Source organism: Meleagris gallopavo, chromosome 1, assembly GCF_905368555.1.
Source record: "Meleagris gallopavo chromosome 1, MGAL_WU_HG_1.1, whole genome shotgun sequence".
Classification (NCBI taxonomy): domain Eukaryota; kingdom Metazoa; phylum Chordata; class Aves; order Galliformes; family Phasianidae; genus Meleagris; species Meleagris gallopavo.
Window position 1 is genome coordinate 168672249 of NC_139404.1, and position 22435 is coordinate 168694683.

A 22435-nucleotide genomic window follows, 5' to 3' on the forward strand; every position below is an offset into this window, starting at 1 on the left:
ACCCAACAAAGTGCTGAGAGGAACCGACATCCCCCAAGCCAAGCTATGCAGCAGGTGTATGGCGTGAAACTGAAAGTCTCTGAGTGAGAAGAACTTGAGCAATAAATTCCCAGCAATAAATGTTTTTCCCTTGCTGTATCCTGATCACAGAATCATAGAACGGCCTGGGTTGAAAGGGACCTCAAGGATCATCAAGCTCCAACCTCCCTGCTGCATGCAAGGCCACCAACTTCCCCATTTAATACTAGACCAGGCTGGTTTTGAACACTTCCAGGGACAGGGCATCCACAACCTCTCTGGGCAGCCTGTTCCAGCACCTTCCCACTCTCTCTGTTAAGAACTTCCCCCTGACATCCAACCTAAATCATCCCCCCTTCCAACTTTAAACCATTTCTCCTTGTCTTGCTATTATCTACCCTTGTAAAGAATTGACTTCCCTCCCTATAGGTACTGGAAGGCTGCAGTGAGGTCACCCTACATCCTTCTTTTCTCCTAGCTGAACAAGCCCAGTTCCCTCAGCCTGTCTTTTTAAGATGTTGTAATATAGACTCATTTGGAGGACAGGCAGCTGTAATGAGAATCCAAATGTTAGAGTATTAACTCAAAACGTGATGTGCCAGTCATAATTTCTCATATCTTCTTGTAATGTGCATTCTTGACAAAAACATGAAAAATAATGTCAAGAAAAATTTTTGATCAGTGCAGCATATCATTCTCTGAATTAAAGTACTACAAAATGTCTTCATCTGGTTTGAATTTAATTGGAAAGAAATTCGTGGCATTTTCCCTAGCCTTAGGGTTCAGTTGGCCCTTATTTGTCATATAATATATTCATGAAACAAGAGAAGAGATAAATTACAAACTCCTCACTTCTACACTTCAAAGGAAAAAAGAATCACTAACAAAAAAAAGCTATGTAAAAGTCATCTCAGAGCAATATCCAATAGCACAAAATGTCAATACTCCATAGTAAAAGACAACACTTTTGATTATTTTAGTCTTAATGGAGCAGTGGGGGTAAAAGAAATCTTGAGCAGAGAATTAAATATTTCATTTGCCTTCAGAATGCTTACAAAATAGTTCTAAAACAATTTACAACTAAAACGACAAAAAAAAAAGCCAACATAGCATAACATGTTTAAAACAGATGAGTGTAATTCATTTTGATGGCGTCTGTTAAATGAAGAGTGAGTACTTCAGAAATTTACAAAATTACTTATTCCTGTTTTTCAAAAAGTGGTGAGTCAAAGCAAAATTGACCTGAAGTACAATGCAAATGTGATTGCAGCTGATAACCTGAATTCATATCGTGATCCACAAAAACCTAATCAAATTCATCTTCCTGAGTACTATACAGGCATAACATAAATTCAAAGTTAAGATACTTACTTCACAGTGGCACTCAGAAGGAAATTCAGCTGGGACATCAACAGACTATCTGGAGCAGATAGATAGCGATCAAACTGAGCCTAGGGGTGGGAAAAAGAATGTGAGATCAACACAGAAATAACTCGTTATGTGAAGACAGATAAAAACACAGATCTCTGAAAAGTGACTACAATAAAGAGGCATCTTCTTACTTGATATGATTGTCATTATTTTTTTTTTTATATACACTTAAGATAGAAGCTAACATAACATACAGATATTTAAGGCAGAGCTTAATAGTCTACAACAGCATCAAATCTCAGCACCTCTGTTACCACAATTTCAAGTTTCTGACTCTTGAGTTGTATGGGTGGAAGGGTGAAAAATGAGAATGTAGTTTCCATATCTATGCAAGTTTTCCATGCAGACAGTGCATGTATGCACCACTGAAGATTAAGCCTACCCTATTCAGTGCAGAGGAAGCACTGTAAAGACTAGAAAGAAATCTAGTCTGTCCAAGTTACAACATGGGTTTTTTGTTTAATTATTTTTTTTTTATTTTTCCCAAGAAGCTGCTGCTTAATAACCTAATTAGCAGTTAAGCTGGGAGAAACAAGACCAAGAGACCTACTTGAGGTTCCACTAACTCCTTCTAGGTTTACTTCTCCCCCTCGTAATACAGTGAAAAATAATGTAAAGTACTTTGATTTTATTTCTTTGGAGAAGAAAGAACTAAGTAAGAGTGTTACTGCTGCCTTCAAATATTTACTGTGTAATTGTAGGGAAGATGGTGGTAGGTCTCAGAGGTGAACTCACGAGAGATAATGGACATGTTCTTCTGTTCTTCCAAGCAATAAGGAAAACTGATTAGATGATTAAATATTATTTGGAAGATTCTCACCAGCAGCGTTTATTATCAAGTTACCACGAAATAACCAGGGGAAGCTGCAGTACCTCCACCCTTGGAGCTAGTACCTCAGGTAAGGCCCTAAGCAACTTTATCTAGTAACAGCAGTCTTCTGAAACATGCGAGTAATCTTCTCAAGCTCCTAAATCCTAAAACCCATGCCCACTGTCATTTAAATACACAGAAGATGGACATAAACAACTAATGAAGTAGGTCAGTTCTCACAGGGTTATTTGCCAAGGCTGGGAATTTAGGGGAGATACACTTGATAGAGGTATGGACTTCATTAGAACAGCATTAGTAAGCACATATGAGCAGCTTGAAAGTCTGTGACCTGGAAAGATTTCAAGTTGAGAGGCAGTGAATCTACCTCCATGTACTCTCACTCCCTTATGGTTTAAGTCCTACGAAGCAGACAGACTACAGTGTCTGATGAGATTTATGTGGGCTTCATTTCAGCACAATGGGTTCAAGAGTGTTCGAGCAAACATACGTTATAAAAAAAGGTACGAAGAAAAAAAGACTTGGATCACTTTCTAACTTTTCAAGTAAAATTATTATTTACAACCATTAATCATTAACACAGATTCAGTTTAAAAACATGGTCCCCAAGCCACAGTCTTTAAATTTCTTGCAGGTCTACAAGACTATGATAAGAAAAAGATATTTTAAATGCAAAATGTATAAATAATATACAATAATGCATGATAAGAATGCATGCTGATCTGAGTAAACCACAGAATTACAGAATAGCCTGAGTTGGAAGGGACCTCAAGGATTATCAAGCTCCAACACCCGTCACATGTGGGGCCACCAACCTTCCCATTTAATACTAAACCAGGCTGCCCAGGGCCCCATCCAACCTGGCCTTGAACACCTCAGGGACGGGGCATCCACAACCTGTTCCAGCAACTCACCACTCTCATAGTAAAGAACTTCCCCTTACATCCAACCTGAATCTTCCCTCCTTCAATTTAAAACCATTACCCCTTATCCTAAAACCACTGAGTGCTCTGTGCCAGAGCTCTGCTCTTCCAAGCAGCTTGGGATTCACTGGTTTAGAACTGGAATGGTGGAAAATAGGCTATACTGACACCACTAGGAGGGATTCAACATTCTTAAAATGACCCATTTCCTGAATCAAAAAAGACAGAGCCTTTCCCTTCCAACAAATTCAAGCCCGTGTGATCTCAAGATTTACATGGGGATGTTTTCTGTGGGGTGTGCGTGCACTGCTGGATGAGTAAGCCTTATTTACGATTAAACTTTCAGAATAAAGCTAAACTTGGCTAAGCAAGAAGAGTGACACATCATATGTTATTGCCTACTGAACTGTGATATTGCAATCTCTATGCAAAATAGCCTTCACATACACAAAGAAAAAGAATCAGCTGATAATCTGTTTTAAAATATAATGCAGCTTCCAGCTTAAAAATATATATGTAACTATATATAACAAATATAAAGAGAAACAACTGTGGCATACACCCAGCACTTAACTTCTGAGTTTAGTTGAACTATTTGCATAAAATCAAAGCCCTAGGACTAAAATTATAAATGATAGCAGAACCCATATTTCAAAGCGTTCTAGCAAAAAATAAATTCTGGTGATTAAAACTAATTAGAGCTAAGTATTTGCTTTTAGCAATTTAAGATGACTCATGGGATAACATTATTATAAGTAAAATTCTGCTTCTCAAGACTTACAAACTAATATTCTATTACTACTAGTTCATAAATAATTTATGAATTTATTACTTCAAGTGGTCAAATTACTACAAATGAAGAAAATATTCCCAGACATGCAAGTCAGCTATTCTTAAAGAGCATAACTGGTGAGATGAATATCTACTACATCTCACACATTAACAGAATTCTTTCCCAGGTCACAGCAACACTACCACAAAATGAAATTGGAAAATGCTTACCATTGCTGCCTTCAGGGACATGGAATCCAAGCTTGGCAAATTTGAAAGAGGACCCTAAGGGGAAAAAGAAGAAGTCACTCTAGCATTTGGAAAAAGACAAGAAATAATAAACTCTACAATCTGATCATATTAAATTGTTACTTGGTCCTGCTACAGGATATTACATGTTTGGAAACTGAATCACCACACCAGTGCTGGAAATGCAGTAACAGTTCATTTGTATTCCACCACTCCCTTGAATTAAAAATTTGGAATACTGTCTTCTTCATATATCCTCAAGTTCTTTTCTCCTCTTTTCACCACTAGAGACAAAACCTGAAAAAAGTCTTCTACAAAGTCTGGGATAAAAACTCAACTGGCAGCCATCCAAACAGCCTTAGCATCCCAGGATCACAGAGGACAATCTCCACCTCTTCATCTGTTCCTGGACCACGATGAATTCAGCTCTGCTCCCCAGTTACCCTTCTGTTTACATGGCATTACAGTGCATACATGCTGTCTCACCCCTCTAATGAATCCTGTAACAATCTCACTCCTGCAGCCAGGCAGTGGACAGATATGAAAGAAAATTACTACTGGAAATTCTATCCACTTTCCATTAAACAATCTGCTGTGGTCTATTTCAAATTGGTTTTAGAAGAGGAGATAAGCTTATGAATAGGAAATCAAACTGAGTTACTAAGTCTGGGCTCTTTACATAAAAATACTGCCTAGACAAAGAACAGGAAACTCTCTAACGCAGTACCAATTTCTCCTGTAATCACTGCTCTTCACCTTCATGAAAGATCACAGGTACAGGTAAAGGGAAGAGGGGATGTAATAACAGCTAGCAGATAAGAATGATGGCTCAAAAGAAACAAAGAACATGAGCCCCAAGTGTCAGTTTTCAACTTTTTCTAAGGAATCTGATGTTTTCACTTTTAGAATTGGATCGTCTTGGTTCTAGAACAGGTAAAGCAGTGAATAAAGCCAAAAAGCTACTATTAAACTCATCTAAAATTACTATTATACTCATCTAACATTTTTTCATGGAATCAAAAAAAGCAGTAATTGTCTAATGCATGCAAGGTATCTACTCTGGAAATGAATATCACAGTGGGAAAAAAAAAAGTGAATGTTACACACACAGTAGGTCCAAATACATCCTACATACTGTGGAAGGGGTATACAAACTCACTACTTGTGTTTTAGAGCCAGCTGCACTCTAACAACTTCAGAGGGTTATTATACTACCTATACAGTTATTCTGAGAACATACCTGCACAGTTAAGCCAGAAGGAATGATGCATCCCAAACCTACTAGGCTTGCTTAACAGAGCACGAGGAAAATGTGCACTTGCAAGGTACCTCAGTCTAACAGCCCTGGCACTGTATGAAAAACCAAAAGAACTTTTGCTTTTACACAATACTTCATTTACAAAACTAACAATGCCAAAGTTCTTCTGGTTGGCAGGTACACAATACCTTCTCAATAAAACCAGTACATTACCTTACCTGTTCTGGTTTGTGTTGCTGCACAGAGTTATATATGTAACTTAGACCAGCTCTAGTTAGGACATAAGAAGCTTGTTCATTTATGAGTGTATCTAAATGAGCTTCAATCTGAAATTTTAAGCATAAGATAGTTAGAAAATATGCATGAGAATATAAAATAAAACTAACTCTTGTGTGTCTAGAAACACAAATAAGAAAAATGAATATGATTAATAAACAAGGGAAAAACACAAACATACAGCATAATTACTGTATCCATTTACATCTCCTATATTATGAGGAAACAGTAAAAAATTTATTGGCTCTTCTGTACAGAACCAAACTTTTCTGTATTCATAAATTCAACAGCACTAAAAATAAAAAAGTTCTTTGAAAATATGTGATAAAAACCATTCAGCTTATTGAAAATATCAAAACTTATCAAAAATATTGACAACAGGGTGGCAGCTTTATAACAAACAACACTCAAAAAATGACAGTCTCTCAAAGGAAAAATAAAATTGAAACTAAAATATAGAATAGGATCATAGAATCCTTAGATTTGGAAGGGACATTTAAAGGCCATCTAGCCCAACTCCCCTGCAACGAACAGGGACAACACAGCTACTTCAGGATGCTCAAAGCCTGATCCAACCTCGCCTTGAAAGTCTTCAAGGACAGGGCATCAACCACATTTCTGGGCAACCTGTCCCACTGCCTCACCACCCTCAATGTAAAAGACTTTTCCTTACATCTAACCAAAGACTACTCTACTTTGAGCTTGAAACCATTTCCCCCAAATCAGTAAGGCTTCCAAATTCAGTACTGATAGCCATGTGTTTAAAAAAAAAAAAAAAAAAAAAAAAAAAAAAAAAAAAAAAAAGTTGACTGAATAACCAATAAATCCAGTCACAGCTAAAGCAATCACCTTTGAGTAATTTGGGAAGATCTGTGATTAAACAATTTTAAGATCACTGTCCCATATTTATTTCTCTTCTAATCTTAAGAAAAATCTAAAATTCATAATATATCAAACTCTGGTAAAACATAATGATATTTAAAAGCATTTTACTTTCTAAAATTGTTTAGAAAAATGCACTTTTTACAAATCAGGGGGGAAATCTCAATATTTCAATTTGGAGATTTAACTGTCTTCAGGAGTTCCTTTTTCTTTCCCTATGAAAAATGTTTCTTACTTAATATGCCATTCTACCTTCACTTTGATAATCTACTTACGTGTAATCTTAAAGTTTTTTTCCAATCTATTTCTGTATTCATAGAACACTTGAAGAAAGCAATTGGTATTAAATGCATAACCTTCAGTTCTACTGCTTATTTTAAGAATAAATCAATTGCAACATTTACTGTGAACAAGAAGCTCTGATAATGGAAGTTCAAAATGCCCCAGTTTGGTGAGGTTTTCTGTTTGTTTCCCAGCTAAAAGGTGCTAGAAATTCAAATTAGGAGTAGAAAGGGAGAAATGGCTCACAGCCAAACTTTACTGATGCTTTCAAATAAGAAGTTGAGACTTTTTTTCCCCCCCAAAGTCTTCAAGCTCCAAAAACTCTCCTGAGAGGTACTGCAGAGATTATTACGTAGCAAAACTATAAATGGGCAATGCCTACGTTTTTTTTTCCAAGTGAATGCTTTATAAACTACATTTCCATTTTGAAATGCTACCAAATATGAACTACTAACCTGCCACATTAGGTGAAACCTAACAAATGAGAACGGAAAGGTAAAAAGAAGCAGTGAAGTAATGACCTCAGGTATAGTGTACTAACACCCCATAGGATAGAACACAGCCAGCTGTTTCACTCAGCTTTCAAATTCTATTTGCTTCAATTCACACAGTTTGCAAGTGAAATAGAATAATGAGAATGACTCAGAAAATGAAAATTTTCATTGATATGGGTTTATCCGCCACTAAAATAAAATTTTCCTAATTTTTTTTGCATGTTTGAAATAAAGGATGCTGTGTACCATCATCAGTTCTGATACTTTTTATTGGCTTATAAAAAGAGCTCCACTTATCCCATTTCCTTGATTTACAATTGATCCAAAATAAACATTATCAAAGACAAATATGTTCAGATCACAACTTACAGTCTGCAAAACAAAAGAAAAACAGTAGTAAGTTTATTTTCAGCTGGGCTAGTAATGCTCACCTGAAACTGTAACATTTCCAGACGTTTGTCAGTGAATTCAAAGAGAGCCAAAGTAGTCTTCATCATATAAAGTGAATTTACCATGAAGGTTGCCATGTCAGCTGTGCCCAAATTACTAGCAGACACAGTACACATCTGTAACAATGGATCTAGCACACAAGACAGAACCTAAAATAGAAAACACAAAGAAAAGAAGGAGGAGAGGAAGGAAATCATGTCACATGAGGCTTCTAAGCTCTTTCTGTCTCTCTCATGTATTTATTCTCCATAGCAGAACAAAGAAAAATGAGAGTTTCCAACTGTGAAAGCAGTTTTCTACTGGATTTGTCAGTAGGTGATCAGCTACCATAGTGATGGCAAAAATACAAAAACCTGAGAACAGATTCTAATCTAGTAGGAGGAGGAATAACCCAGAATAGATAATTGGCAATTGTGCAATCTTGATGGAGTATTTACTTAATGGAGTAGTAATTGGATAACAGAATGTAGACACTGTGCTAAGAGTAGCACTCCATACTGTACTGTAATTATCCACTTAGTTAGTCACCATGGTATTCACATTGAAAACTTGAGTTTGGAAGAAGGCTCCAAAATGGGACCAGAAGATTAATGGACCAAGACAAACCTAAATTTACTTTCTTTCCCTCCCTTCTCTCAAAGCTCCCTTGTACCTGCACGAAGTCAGCCTGACGGGCATCCAGTGGAACAACGGATGAGTCGTGAGATGCCAGAACCTCTCGTAGCAAATTAAGTGTCTGATTTAGTGCAGAGCTTGGGCCGAGATCAGGAGGTGGGAGTTCAACCTAAAGAACAAGATGATCTGGTTTTTTGTTTGTTTGTTTTGTAAATAAATGCCATTTACAGCAAACTTAATCAAACCCGGTGGCACAAACGCAACCACCTAACAGCAAAATTACATGTAGCCATGCAGAGAAGAACTTTAATTTGACCCTGGAAAAATCTAGCACATTTCAGATAATAACTGTCTAGAACTTTCAGAATAATCATCCGTTTGGTAACAAACAAGCAAAACTAAATTTCTCCCCTCATTCAAAGTATGCCTATTTTACAACCTAACAATCTAGAGAAACTCAAATGCTACAGTTTCTGGTGGTAAAATGTATACACATATATATATTTGCTAGATTAGGTAGTAGAGAACAGTCACACTGCTAGCATCACTGAGTTTACTCTGATTAAGGCTTCTTGTAAAGGCTTCAAAATCTAGCACTAGCAGAGCTCTGGGGCCATATTGCAACAGCTGAATCATCTCCTTGATAAGGCTGTGATAAGGCTGCCTATCCCTATCATACCAAAGGGCTGGTATGAGAACTGCAATAAGCAGCAGTAGACATAGATGCAACAGTCTTAATACCTACCAAGTTTGTACTTAAATTATCAGTATACAAATGATCTGCACGTAAGCTCAAGTACACCTGTATAAATTGCAAAGATAGGGCTGCAATCCAGTGCTCACACTATCTCAAAGATAAGAGAGATATGAGAATCACAGATATTCAAAAACCATAAAGAACACACTTTCTGAGGAAGATTATATGAAGAGTTGGAGAACATGAAATAGATTAAAATTCTACAACATTTTTAACACAAGCTCAAGTACTTTAACAGGTAAATACCAACTGTATCATTCATAAAACATTTACATTACATAAAACCTAACATATTTTTTTTTCCCAGTCACAACCCTCAAACTCCACTAGGGACATAGCCGGACCTTCTGTCTGCAATGATGGTTCAAATTAGCTTCTTGCTGCCTCCAGGTCGCTACTCACTACAACCCAGGCTGCTGTCCTCATTTCCTTCTGACAAAACCTCTTCTCCCTCTTTCCTGTCTCCTGCCTATTCAAAGGGAAGCACAAGTCTGTCTAGATTACACAGTAGTAAGAAGACCCCAAGAACGCTGAGCAAGTGAACACCTGACAGCATAATCACCTTCCAGAAAGACAAGGGGAAAATTAAGTTTGGCTTCATCTGGGACTAGTTTCCGTGTCTCACTCAAGGTGTGTAGGTGCAGAAGAAACAGGCAGTATCTCCAAATCTCTTAAGACTTCTGCCCAGTAAGAATGGTAAGAAGGTAGCTCTGGATGGTCCCCCTAGGCACAGCCAACATGCTCCGTATCTGTTGCTAAAGCAGATCAAACAAGAACTCTTTTGGATCCTTCTGAACATGAAGTGTTTCTCTGCACTCATTTTTCCAAGAGATAATATAGTCAATTCAAGGAACAGTTGTTGCTCAGCATAAACAGTTGAAAATTTTAAACAGATATCCTCCTAGCAATGAAGTAACAGCAATTCAGGAAGAAGCACTTACTACTTGGTGCTGATTAGTAGCAAAGTCTACTGAAATTTACAGCAGTGAGTGACTTTCTTCTTGTTTATCCTTGTTATATTAGGGGTATTGATTGTGCCCTGAACACACTGTTCTCAGACCTGAAACGGACCGTGTTCAGGGATATTTTGTCATTAATTTGAGACTAGAGTCTGATAGGGCTTTCACTTCCAACACAGATACAGATCATGGCAATGATAATTTCAGGCTTCTTTACACAATTACAGAATTTTTGTCTCTTCAAGTAGATGATGGCCAGAAGCCTCTAAATTAGCTTCAACTTTCATTTAACCTGTTCTTTTGAAGTTCCTTGTTCCCATCTAGAAGATAGTGGACAACATTACTGGGGAAGAAAACATTACAAGAAAAGAGGTTAAGATCTTTAAATTCTATTTGAGCTAGCTTAAATTCCTGACTACTTCAGAGGTAGAATTATTTATAAGTTCAGGGAAAACTAGTGCACTGCTATATTCATTCTAAATTTTTGCATGAATATAAGTTGGGTTTAGTTTTTTTTTTCAGAATTAAAAAAGAAAATTTTAACATAGTCATGGACGTTAGATCGCAAAGCTAAGCTGCTATTCTAATTTAAATTTAAAAAGTGATGTCCTAAATGTTTTATAAAACTTATTAGAAATAATGCTATTTCCAGGGAAAGAGCTTTGCTGACTTCTGCCTATGAAGCAATTGGTTCACACACAAGCCAGACAGGCGCTACCTAAAAAATTCTCAAAGAATTCAGTAGTAGCCAGTTCAACAGTATTAAAATGTACTCTAACAACATCAAGAATCTCATCAGTTCTACCTTAGCAGTTCAGTCACACCAAAACTAACCCAGTCAGCTGTTCACCCAGACAAAGAAAATAATTCTCATTTTGTAAACTCTAACACATAAAACAGAAACCTATTCTCCTAAAATAGGTTTAGCATAAAAAGTTGTGGACTGACAATAGTGTTAAACAAAACAAGGCAGTAATTTTAAAGAAAGCACTGCTCAGACAGACAAACAAACAAAATGTTGGTGGCTTTCTGAAGGGCCTACTTGGCTTTTAAATTTGACTTTAAAAAACCTCATTGGAAAGAAGGCAGACGTAGCACTGAAGACAGATGCTTCATTCTAGAAAATGAAATAATCTTTACAAGAGTTAAACAACAGCATCTCATATCAACTGTCTCACAGCTGGTTTCCCAGAAATCTAAGAGGTTTTATTCTGATGGGAACCAAATTATGAAGGAGAAGGTCACAGTTATTCCCCTGCAATGCTTTAATATCTTTTCTACTGACAAACTTAACAGATTATGGAAACATTACATTTAATTTGCATACATCTAGTATAAAAAGAAGAGCATTGAGTAACACAAATTCCTCTGGCTACTCTACTAATCGTCTCCTTCCTCAGATAGCATCCAACAGGTTAGCTCACTTTAGTATTCTTGTGATACCTTTCATTCTACTCACTTCTGTGTTTTAAATTATTCCTTCATTTAATAATTGTTCTGGAGTATTACCAAAATGAGATAGTAAGGACAGATGTGCTTGAAGATTCCCTTACAATTAGCTGCTCTAATAAAATATGCTGGTGCAATGGGTTGATTAAAATGCCTCACCAGTAGACTCACGATTCTAAATACCAATTCTCTCAACATGAGTTGACAGTCCATCTACTCCAGTGCAGAAGGTGCTTTGAGCTTTGTGTCCAGTTTCTCTGGAATAGTTTCTGTTGTCTGATAGTTCTGATTTAGTATTTTCTCCTGGATTTATCATCATCTGTAAAATGGTAATCTGCACCAGATTGTTTTTAATTAGATCCAGACAGTGAGTAACACAAAAAGAACTCTAAATTACTAGGCATTCGGTTTATCAGTGTTTATCAGTTGAAGGAGCAAATACCAACAAGATTTTCAAATCAGGGACACTAATACAGGCCAAACCCCATTCTGCTTGAACGAGGAAGGTGTTCTAAGCCAGAAACTACCCACTTTGCTACCAGAGCTAGAAAGCACAGGAAAGACTGCCTGTTACCAGAGCTAGAAAGCACAGGAAAGACTGCCCAACACTGCTTCTGAAAGATAAAAGCCCATAAAACAATGCAAGGGAGATGCAGTGTTTGTAATAAAAGCTGGTGCACTGAACTTTCAGTGTGACAGAGCTGGTGATGCACAGCCTCTGTATGACACCAGCATTGAACTCTATGACAACCTGAGAATCTCAAAGCTGTGAGTGTTAATTTAAACCTCAAAAACTAAGTACCTTTGGAAGGACTGTCACCAAGCTTTAGAACAGCTTTCAAGAAATATAGAAGCCAAAGAGACTTCCTCATGTTCTGCCTTTCTTTTGATAAAAATGAACTTACGTTCAGGCAGTGTGATGAATGTATTTATTGTATTTATTGTGTAGACTTCAGATCCTAAGGAGCCACCTGAGAAGTGTGAATGAAAACGTGATAAAAAGAGATTATCAGAACGAAGCATGTAAAGTTGTGAGAACTGCTGACTACGTTATTTTCAGATTATAACCAGAATGCTTGAGGTTTTCTGATGTAATTAAAAAAATGTTCATAGGAAAATGCTTCTGAGGAAGTCAGTAGGAACTCTGAAGTAACTAGGGATTTCCTTGTATCATCTACAATGACAATTTGACAACCAAAGAGGAAGAATTCTGATCTAAGACTGCCTTTAAGATTCCATATAGCTTTGTGCCTGCGGAAATACTTATGCAATATGGGATTCTTTCTTAAAAACAGACGTACTGGAAGCTGCTTTCTTCTCCTATAAAGAACAGCCTGAAATCTCAGTTTCCCACCGTGCTTCAAAAACAAAACGCCAGGCAGTTTGAAGGTAGTTTTATTCCTAGCATAATCAATAAGCCAGGGAATTAGTTTTTCTGTGGTAATGAGGAGAGAAACACATCTCTGTCCTGTCCTTCAAAGGAAAGGGTCTTGAGGAGTTAGCATGCTTTATGAAACCTGCTTTGTCTACAAAGTAAAACCTGCTTTGTCTCAGAAGTCTGCGCACATTCCTATTTAAAAACAAGTTTTGCTTAAATACTACCCTTGTCTATCAACTATAAAGCTGTAGATTCTAGAAAAACATACCACAGCAAGACACAATAACACATCAGTTTAATCTAGACAGTTGTCCCCACGCTACAGCACAATAGAATTTGCACAGGGCTGAAGAAACTCCTCAAGCAACAAATTCACCAGTAATGATGACTAAATCTTGTGGAATTCAGTAGCTATGAACAGTAAATACAAAAACACTGACATTCTCTCTAAATGAAATACATATTGAAGAACTGATCTCTATTCAAAACTTTTGCTTATTATTTCTAAGTTATTAGTAACAACTGATGATACTGAGGGAATACTCTCATCAAAATGGTGATTTAATCAAAATAATGGACAGCTGATATTCTTTAAATCAGACTTGTGAAAAAAATATATACTTTCCAGACTCTGTAAGTGAAAAATTATTTACTAATTTTCAAGTGAGCATTCTTTTTGTGTATAACACATCAGCAGCAAAGCCTTTGCAATCATATACGTAAGCACAAAGGTCTGTTTTTCAGTACTTTAATCTTAAACTAAAAAAAATAAAAGTTCTGGAAACAGCTGCACTGGATACATAGCAAAAATCTGGTAAAAATGTTGGACTATGAAGAGACTTTTACTTACGCACAATTGTGGCCTAAATACACATTAATAAAAAAAGACCTGGATGACAAAAAGCAACTCAAAGTTTCCTTAACAGGTAAAAACATTGGAGACATATGAAAAGGCATGAAAGCTGGCTGTGTATTTAAATGAACGACTAAATGAAGTAACAGGAGAATTAAATTTATGCCACAGTATGGTCTTTATCTCATAAAAACAAATGTTTCTCTGGATGTTATTCAGCCTACTTTTGTTTTTGGGGAAGGAAAACTATTTTTAGACACAAAGAGATAGGACATTATCCTATCAATCCAGAAGTCCACTCACAAAGGAAAATAACATAAGGTGATTCACAGGACTGCCCCAAACTCTGTTACAAGAAAGAATTCTTCTCATGTGTATAATTATCTAGTTTTTAACTCCTGAAGCACAGATTCATAAATAATTGCAGATGCTTTTGTTACTTGTACATCGAATCAACTTCTGAGTCTCCAAGTCTTTGGCCTCCATCATATCCTGAGGACAGACTTTTTGAGTGTATATATGCTATGTGAAATTGTCATTTTGTAAATAAAATCTGAAATTGTGTTTATGAGAAAAAACAGTACTTCTTACATCACACGGTAGGCTGGTATGCCTATTCATTATTCTGAATGACTTGCACTGAAGTGCCATTGAAGGTAGCAGTACAATCACCATCATTTAAAGTCATGAAACCCAAAGTTGACTCCTTTATAAAACAACAGCAGTGTCCACAGCCAACCACATCCAGACTGGAAGCTGAGGGAAGGGGAACTAAATCCCTGCCAACACAACAAATGGATTGACATGATGGATCAACAGTTGGACAATGGGTTGATGGTTGGGCTATATGATCATAGTGGTCCTTTCCAACCCTAATGATTCTATGAAGTTCAAGAGGATTACAATACCATCCCACAGTCACTACACGTGCAGCCTAACAGTTTGCTTTTACTTTGCTCAGACCCCAGAAAGCTGAAACTTAATTGCAATTGGCTATGAATACAGCAAGGTGAGCTTAACAAGAACTGTTTCAGATACTGAACAATGAGAAGTTCACGGAAGTGAAGTTCAAAGCAAACAGCAGCAGAAGAAAAGATACCAGGGAAGCAAAGCTGGCTTTGGTACAGTTGTCTAGTTAATAAAAGTATATTCTGCTTCTAGCAGCAACAATGCTTGTGGTTTTTATAGAAGACAGAAAAGGTCAAGTTTTCCTTTTACTCAGTTTGCCATTCCGGGATTTACTGCATAACTTCAAAAAAGGCATTATTCACATGAGTAATTAATTACTGATCTGATGATGCTTCAATACAAATTATCTAGCTCAATTAGCTGACCCTGCTTTACTGCGCTAAGGGAAATTTCACAATTAATTTTTCTGTTTGTCATAGATTTTACAACTGTGTAAACTGCACTGCTGCTCTGTAAACAAATGTGGGTAATAACGCTATTTCTAGCCATATTTACTAACAGTAATAAAAGAATTAAAACACAGATGTGCAGGCTTTTTTATGGAATTCTATAGCCAGGACATAGAAACCAAAAAAAAAATAAATTCAATTTTAGGAAAAATTGAATTCTAAAGCAGCCATTCATCTAATAATCTTGCCAGATAAAAGGAAAATGAAAACATGAGATTGAAAACATGAAAGCTGCATCATTTTGAAACAAACCTTGTCCATTAGTTTACTCGCATGAAGACTCAAGCTGTTAAAGAATATCTTCTTACTCAACAAATGCATTTCTTCTATTGTTGTCAGTAGTGTGGCTGCACTGTTTCCTACAATAGCACTGAAAACAAAACAGAGATTAACTATATGGCAAGGTCAGATACTTCAGAAGCATTTCATGTATAAATTTTTCAAAGCTGAAAATGTAGGAACTGTAAGAAAAGCCATGCTGGCTTTCAAGATATGCGTACTAAGATGACTATGAGAACAAGCACAATTAACCACACCATCAAGCAGATACAACTTTTAAGTGTAGTCTATCTAAACTTTAGCACTTTTGTCTCAAGTAAAAATACTTCTAAGCTACAAAAATGTCAGATAAAAATGTCATTGCATCATAATAGGGCTAATTCCTGTTGCTTGATCTTCAGAATACTTCAGTTATTTTCAGAATCTTGTTGCATTTAATGGGTTATATGTCAAACTGGATTTTCTTTTCATCAATCGGGCACGCTTCCTGTATACAGAGGAAATTATTCAGCTAACAGGTGGTACTTCAATGAACTTTAAACTATACATCACTTACAGGAAAAAAAGTAACAGGTAAGACTGCCTCAGACCTTCCATTTTAACATTGCATTTTCAGTTGCTTTATAACTATTGGGAAACAGACTTTGGGGACAGAAAAATGACAGCGAAAAATCTTACAGCTGTTTTGACAGTAAGAATAGGAATAAAATATGTTTTGCTCAATATTATGAAAGAAAAAAAGTCCCCTATCTATTCTACCAGAAACCTGCAGTTCCATCACACTTGCAGGATTTAAATGCAGCAGTAGATGACCAAGAACCATTTACTCCATTCCATCCAATACCTGAATACTGAACATGAGCTCAAATCATAGCACTAGTGACCCAAATTCTCAGCACTTTAGTACATGATTATGGAGGAACATTTTCTTGCTATTGCTCTTTCTAACCAATATCAAGTATTGCAAATGCCACTATCTATAAACAGCAGTGATTCTGATTCTTCTCCTGTTTCATTGTTCTAAGGGACACTTAAAAGGTTGGAAGATAACTGGTAAACCTTGAACAGCAAGATACAGAATCTTGCTGTTCAAGAGGAAATGCATCTTTTCAACAGGAAAATGCAAGTGCACAATCAGAAAAAGTGGTATCCAAACACAGCTATCTAGGGAAGAAAAAAAATTGAATTTCTAGAGAGAATTTAATTCTAGCATTTTTTCCAAGGGATAGCTGACTGTCACCTTAGATGCTTGCTGGAGTTTTTTAACATACTATTGGCATCCAGATGGAGAAGTAATAAAAGATTCCTTTTTTATTTTTCAAATCAATGCTATATTCCAAAGCAGACTCTGTAGGAATTGAGGAGTAACAACAGACAAATGACATTTGCTTGGTATCATGCACATTTCTCCCTGACTGTGTAGTACACAACAAAGACTAAGGCCAAGAAAAACCTTTCTACTATTCTAATCATTATATTTACAATAAAAAGAAAGACATCCTTAACATATTTTGTAGCTTTGCATACCTGATTGTATGGTGGTAGAACTTGAGAAGATTAGAAATCTTGTACAGTAAAACTGCTCCTGGCTCAGCAACAATCACCTGCTCAATCCTAACCTGCAGAATAAGCAGACATTCTTCAGGTCATACATTCTAAAAGACAACCTCTATCATTTGACGTATAACACAATGCTGACTTTTAAGAAACACATTAAATGGGAAAAAAAAAAAAAAAATCAACAAGAGAGGATGTCCATTTAACTGTAACTTTATTCTTGAACCAAAATATTTTTGGGGTTGCCAAGTCTCTGGGTAAAAAAAAAAAAAACAAGCAGCTGCTTCTTTAAAAGATTCTTAAAATATAAAATGAAATAATCCCCTTGCCCCCAAATATTCCCCCATAAGTTTTTGTTGCACCTTGTTACTGAAAATTTCAAAATACTGAGATTATTTTATGGATTAACACCAGTATTGGAATTCTTCTCAGCACTGAACAGAGCAAGAACAGCTGCAGAATCCCTAAACTATAACCACGGATCTTGAGCTCCATGCAGTAATTTGGAATATTCAAAGCACTAGGCATTCTACTCAAAAGACACCATTTCGTCTGAATTCATCTCTCCTTTACTTAAAGGAGATATCACATATCTGCCACCAGTATGTAAGTAGGTATTTTTATAACTAACAAGCAGCTATGTTGACTGTTTATCTCAACCAGGAGATATTGCTGACACAGACCAAAACAGTGCTGAATTTCTTTACACTTGGACAGTTGATGTCTTGTCTCCATGGTACACACAGTCTCAATTCACTCATAAAAAGCTGTCCCAAGGTCAAGCTCTGGCGCTTATGAAGCAGTGAAAGTCAGTGACTTATCACTGCACTATTCTCCCACATGCCTGTGTGTGAAAGGGCTACATACAGACCACCATCAATCTCCAAGTTATTTGTCTGCTGTTTAGTGGAGCACAATGTGCAGCAGTGCCTTCTTGGCAGAGCCAGTTGCAGAGAGAATCAACTAAGATTCCCTTTGCATCCAAGTTTGAGACCAAAAATGAAGAATAATTTTTGACTCTTATCTGCAAATGCACAAAGTTAATTTTAACATTCAGCTGTACTTTATTCTCCAATTCATATGTATGTACAGAAGAGTATAAAATTATATGTGTGTGTGTGTGTGTGTGTGTGTGTATATACATATATGTATATATATATACACACACACACCCATTTTCAGTGTTGCATAGAAGGATATTTGGACAGGAGTATATTACAGCCCCTTGGAGAGACTACAGCTTGAAGAAATCTTAAAGAATGCTGTAGAACTAAAAGTGGTCCAGAGAAAAGTAAAAAGATGTCAACTAAGAAACAGTTTTTCATGGTTTCTTTCAATACTCAAGAGTTAGAGTTACTAAACAAAACAAAATCAACAGGAATTGATTTTTCAAGAAGTTAAGCTGTGCACTTCCCTCTTGCTAGGTATGTTGTGAACACCAGCATTTTATACCAGCTTGACACATTCATGAAAGAAAAATCTACTGAGCTCTATTAAATACAAAGACAGTAGCTGTGGTTCAGTAAATCCTTAGTAAGCCCACAGACAGTTGAGGAAGCTATTCTGCAGAATAATCTTGCCACAATTCCTCAACATCATTTAAGAAAGTAACATGGGCATGACCAAAAACAGGGTACTAAGTTAAAATGATTTTCCATCTGATCAACTACATCTGTTCCCATATTCTTATCCTAAGGTAAATTTTTGCAAGTAAGTACCACTGAACTTCAGGAAAAGCAAAACAGATCAAGATACAGATTTAGTATCCTAGCGCCTCTCACTGTATGACTACTTCTAATTAGAACACTAACTACATTCCCATGAACTACAGAACCCTTTTGAAGGGCACTATAATTTTCAACACTGAGAATCCACTCTTAACCAAGGAACAATGACAATACACTGTAGAAATGTTCTGAGAAAGAATAACAGATTTTGTTTTAATATATAGAGAGTACTAAGAAAACCAAGATCCCATACCTTTAGAGGCCTGCAAACACCTTCAGTGATGTGCCCAACTACTTCTTGAATATTTTCTTCCACACCTACAGTGAATGCAAGCACACACTAAGATTATGCAAATTTAATTCTCTTTTCTTCAAGACTATAAAACAAATAAACAAATGTTAGAGCTACTCCTCCATAAAAAACATTATGAACGGCACGTTCTTTTCTTCACAAGACTAGTTTATACCTCCACTGAACTTCAAATCTAACCATTAAGAAATAGTTGCATGACAAAACAGTCCTGAAGACTCATTACCTTATGCTACGCAATTGCTTCCTAGCACAACACAGAGCCTGGGGATTTGAGAGAGAAGGAACAATTGGAAGAAAAATGTTTTACCCAGAAACAGTCACAGTGATGCTCAACATCAGCACTTTTTGCAGCTAAAGGAAAAAAAAGGAGGGGGGGGAGGAGTAAGATGCTTAAGGAGCAACAGTACCTACCATTATGAAAGGCCTGAACTGCAAATACACGTCTGACAGCGACGTGCTCATGGCACTGTTACAACTTACATCACATATCACTGTAGTGTACCACAGCATTAGCAAGTGCTTCCTCCCTAGCAGCAGTTGAAACTAATCTATCAGAGAACAAACTATATATGAAAGAGAATATTGCCCTGTCTTATCATGAAACACAAAATTAATTGTTGCATGGCAACCAGCACTGTCATAAATCAATCAAACTGAAAGCAACAGATCTTCAAGCTCTCACTTCAGTAACAACTCGGAATAGATTTATGGAGACAGCAATAGTTTAATTCTAATTTAAAACTTGTCAACAGGAGTTCATCTTCAGATGGGACCCATGCAATGAACAGTAAACAAACTGACTGTGATAAAAATCAGGCAACCTGAAGCTGTATTCTACAGATCTTGTTTCACACTAAAAGAGATTACCGCTCAAAGAAAAAAACTGTAGAAGATTAGAGACGTGTGACAATGCCTCTTTACATCAAGACAGGTGAAAAACCACATAAGCAACTAAATTCAGTAAGGTGGTCATAGCTAAGAACTTCAACGTTCTAAATTCATACAGTCATAAAAATATGTTTATATATTTATGTATTGATACTTATGGAAAAAGCAAGATTACAAACCACAAGGTTCATGGCCTGTTACACCATGGCTAACTCCCCAGCACATCCTAATAATTTACATATTTCTTTGGTAGGAACAGCCACCTTTTTCTGGTTCATCAATATAACAAGCACATCTCTGCAATCATGTTTCTCAGCCAGACTGACTCATTAACAAGTTCTTGGGTATGAAATTTTAGCTGCAAAAATAAACAAGTTCAAATAGCAAGGAACATGGAATTACAATTTTGGTATATCGTATGCTTGTGCCATCACATACACTTTCAGATCTAATTAGAGTATTTTAGCCTTAGCAAAAAGCAAAAAGAAATCTTCCAACACAATTGATTATATAAGCATTGCAATTATTAGCAAGTCACAGTGACATGGAAGAATTAAGATTAAACAACTCTTAAGAGATGCAAAATCACTTTCAGGTCCAGAACAACATAAAATCATTGACCTATTCTGAATTTTGCAATGCTTAACATTTTAATGGCTTTTTCGGCCAGATAAATTTTCAGGGGCTAATGTTTGCAAGCTTATGATTTTAAAGCTCTTCAAGTTACTCAGCAGTACTTCGTTATAGGCTGTAGATTCTGTTCTTTCTGAAGTCAAAATAGCAAACAGCTCTCCAAAATGGTATGCACAGGTCTTCTTCCACTGGGACCAATCTACATCTGTCTCCATCCACAGACAGACAAGTCGCTTTTTTCTTTTTTCTTTTATAAAGAGAGGTGGAAGATATTTTGCCAATGCAACTCAACATCTTCTCCATAGTCCTGAAATTACATAGGGCTTGTAAGGAGGACTTAACAATGATTTGAACTCAGAGATTCCTGACTTCAAATAATAAAAACAGTTCCACCTCCAAAAAAAAAAAATATTCAAAGTGAAACTAGAGATAAAAAGCATTTGACTGACCTAGTATAGGTGAGATAGTGTTTCCCTACATTTCACCTTCAAAATTCCTCATCTACTCTATGCTAGCTGCACGGTCTCCCTCTACAGGGAACAGGGAAAAAGAAAATAAAACAGTTTTGATGAAGAGTCTCCAGAAACGCCTCTATCAGAGCTATCTTTTGTTAGGAAGATTAGCCTTCTGGAAAGCAAATCACTCTCATTATCTATAATCACAAATCAACAAGATGTCCACTTTTAAATGGACAAGTTAAACTAACTTAACTTCTGCTGCAGCCCTTGCAACCTGAAGACTGTACAACAATATAGATAATTCACCTCAAATCTCCCAGCACCGCACACACTGTACACACTCATCAGTCCCAGACTAGGAGCAGTTTTCACATGAAGCATATAACCTCAATCTATTTAATCTGAACCATAAAGCTGTACTTACTTCCCACTTAAAGGTTCTTGCCATACTCAGTGGTATCCTGTTAAGTACTGTTTCATCTTATAGATCTTATCCTACAACCATGCTCATCATCAGAATTTTTTCCAAAGATGCAGAGGAATAGTTAACAGATGCATCTTCCAGGCTTTGCTGGCCCCAGTGTGAAGAGAAGAATCCCTCTTTACCTTTTCTGAAAAGTAGGTAACAGTGATGGCAAAGCACAAAAACATGTGTTTGCTTATACTATTTTTGCTTCCAATAATTAATATTTTGTTTATATTGGACTCTTGGAAAGAAGTTTTGATCTGATGATTTTTTTGGAATTTTTTTTTCCTGTAAATGTTTCTATTCTCTGTATTCTCAAGTAGTTTACTCTGACTTATGGCCGAAATTCTCTAACTATATCTGCTTAGAAGGTCACAGCATCTCAGTCCGACTTCCTGCCAGAAGACTGAAGGATTCTGTAGTTAGATAAGCACTGCACAAAGAGGTGGGATAACTTCAGAACAGAACGGAAGACTGGGCAATAGCACAGCCAACTGCAGAATCAGATACAGTACCATCTCCTGCGTGGCCAACTTTTCCTGAAAGACTCCCCAGTTACAATAGAAGCATTAAATCAGAATTATCGTGTTTTTTTCTCTACCATACAACCATCGTGAGGCCTACTTTATTGTCTCTCTGAGATACTGCCAGCAAATTAAATTAACTTCTCTAGTAACTGTGGTTAAAAAACAACATTTCTTTCCTGCTTGATTTACAGTTCCTACCTCCTTCAAACAGCCTCCATGCTCATATACCTTTAATATACCTTTAATTACAAAAACTACTTTGTATTTTTAGCAATAAGGAAAATGAGAATGCATA

At 36.5% G+C, this 22435-nt stretch overlaps 1 protein-coding gene across 1 annotated transcript in view; it reads right to left on the minus strand.

Annotated features, from left to right (window-relative positions):
* The window catches only part of COG6 (component of oligomeric golgi complex 6), a 50002-nt gene that overhangs the window by 4487 nt on the left and 23080 nt on the right, over positions 1 to 22435 (minus strand). Inside the window, exons 11-18 of the mRNA XM_010728760.4 lie at positions 19109 to 19173; positions 17099 to 17190; positions 15545 to 15662; positions 8516 to 8647; positions 7845 to 8012; positions 5698 to 5805; positions 4204 to 4257; positions 1390 to 1469 (exon numbers count right to left, since the gene is read on the minus strand). Of these exons, the coding sequence (XP_010727062.2) occupies positions 1390 to 1469; positions 4204 to 4257; positions 5698 to 5805; positions 7845 to 8012; positions 8516 to 8647; positions 15545 to 15662; positions 17099 to 17190; positions 19109 to 19173 (817 nt within the window). The remainder of the gene's footprint in view (positions 1 to 1389; positions 1470 to 4203; positions 4258 to 5697; positions 5806 to 7844; positions 8013 to 8515; positions 8648 to 15544; positions 15663 to 17098; positions 17191 to 19108; positions 19174 to 22435) is intronic.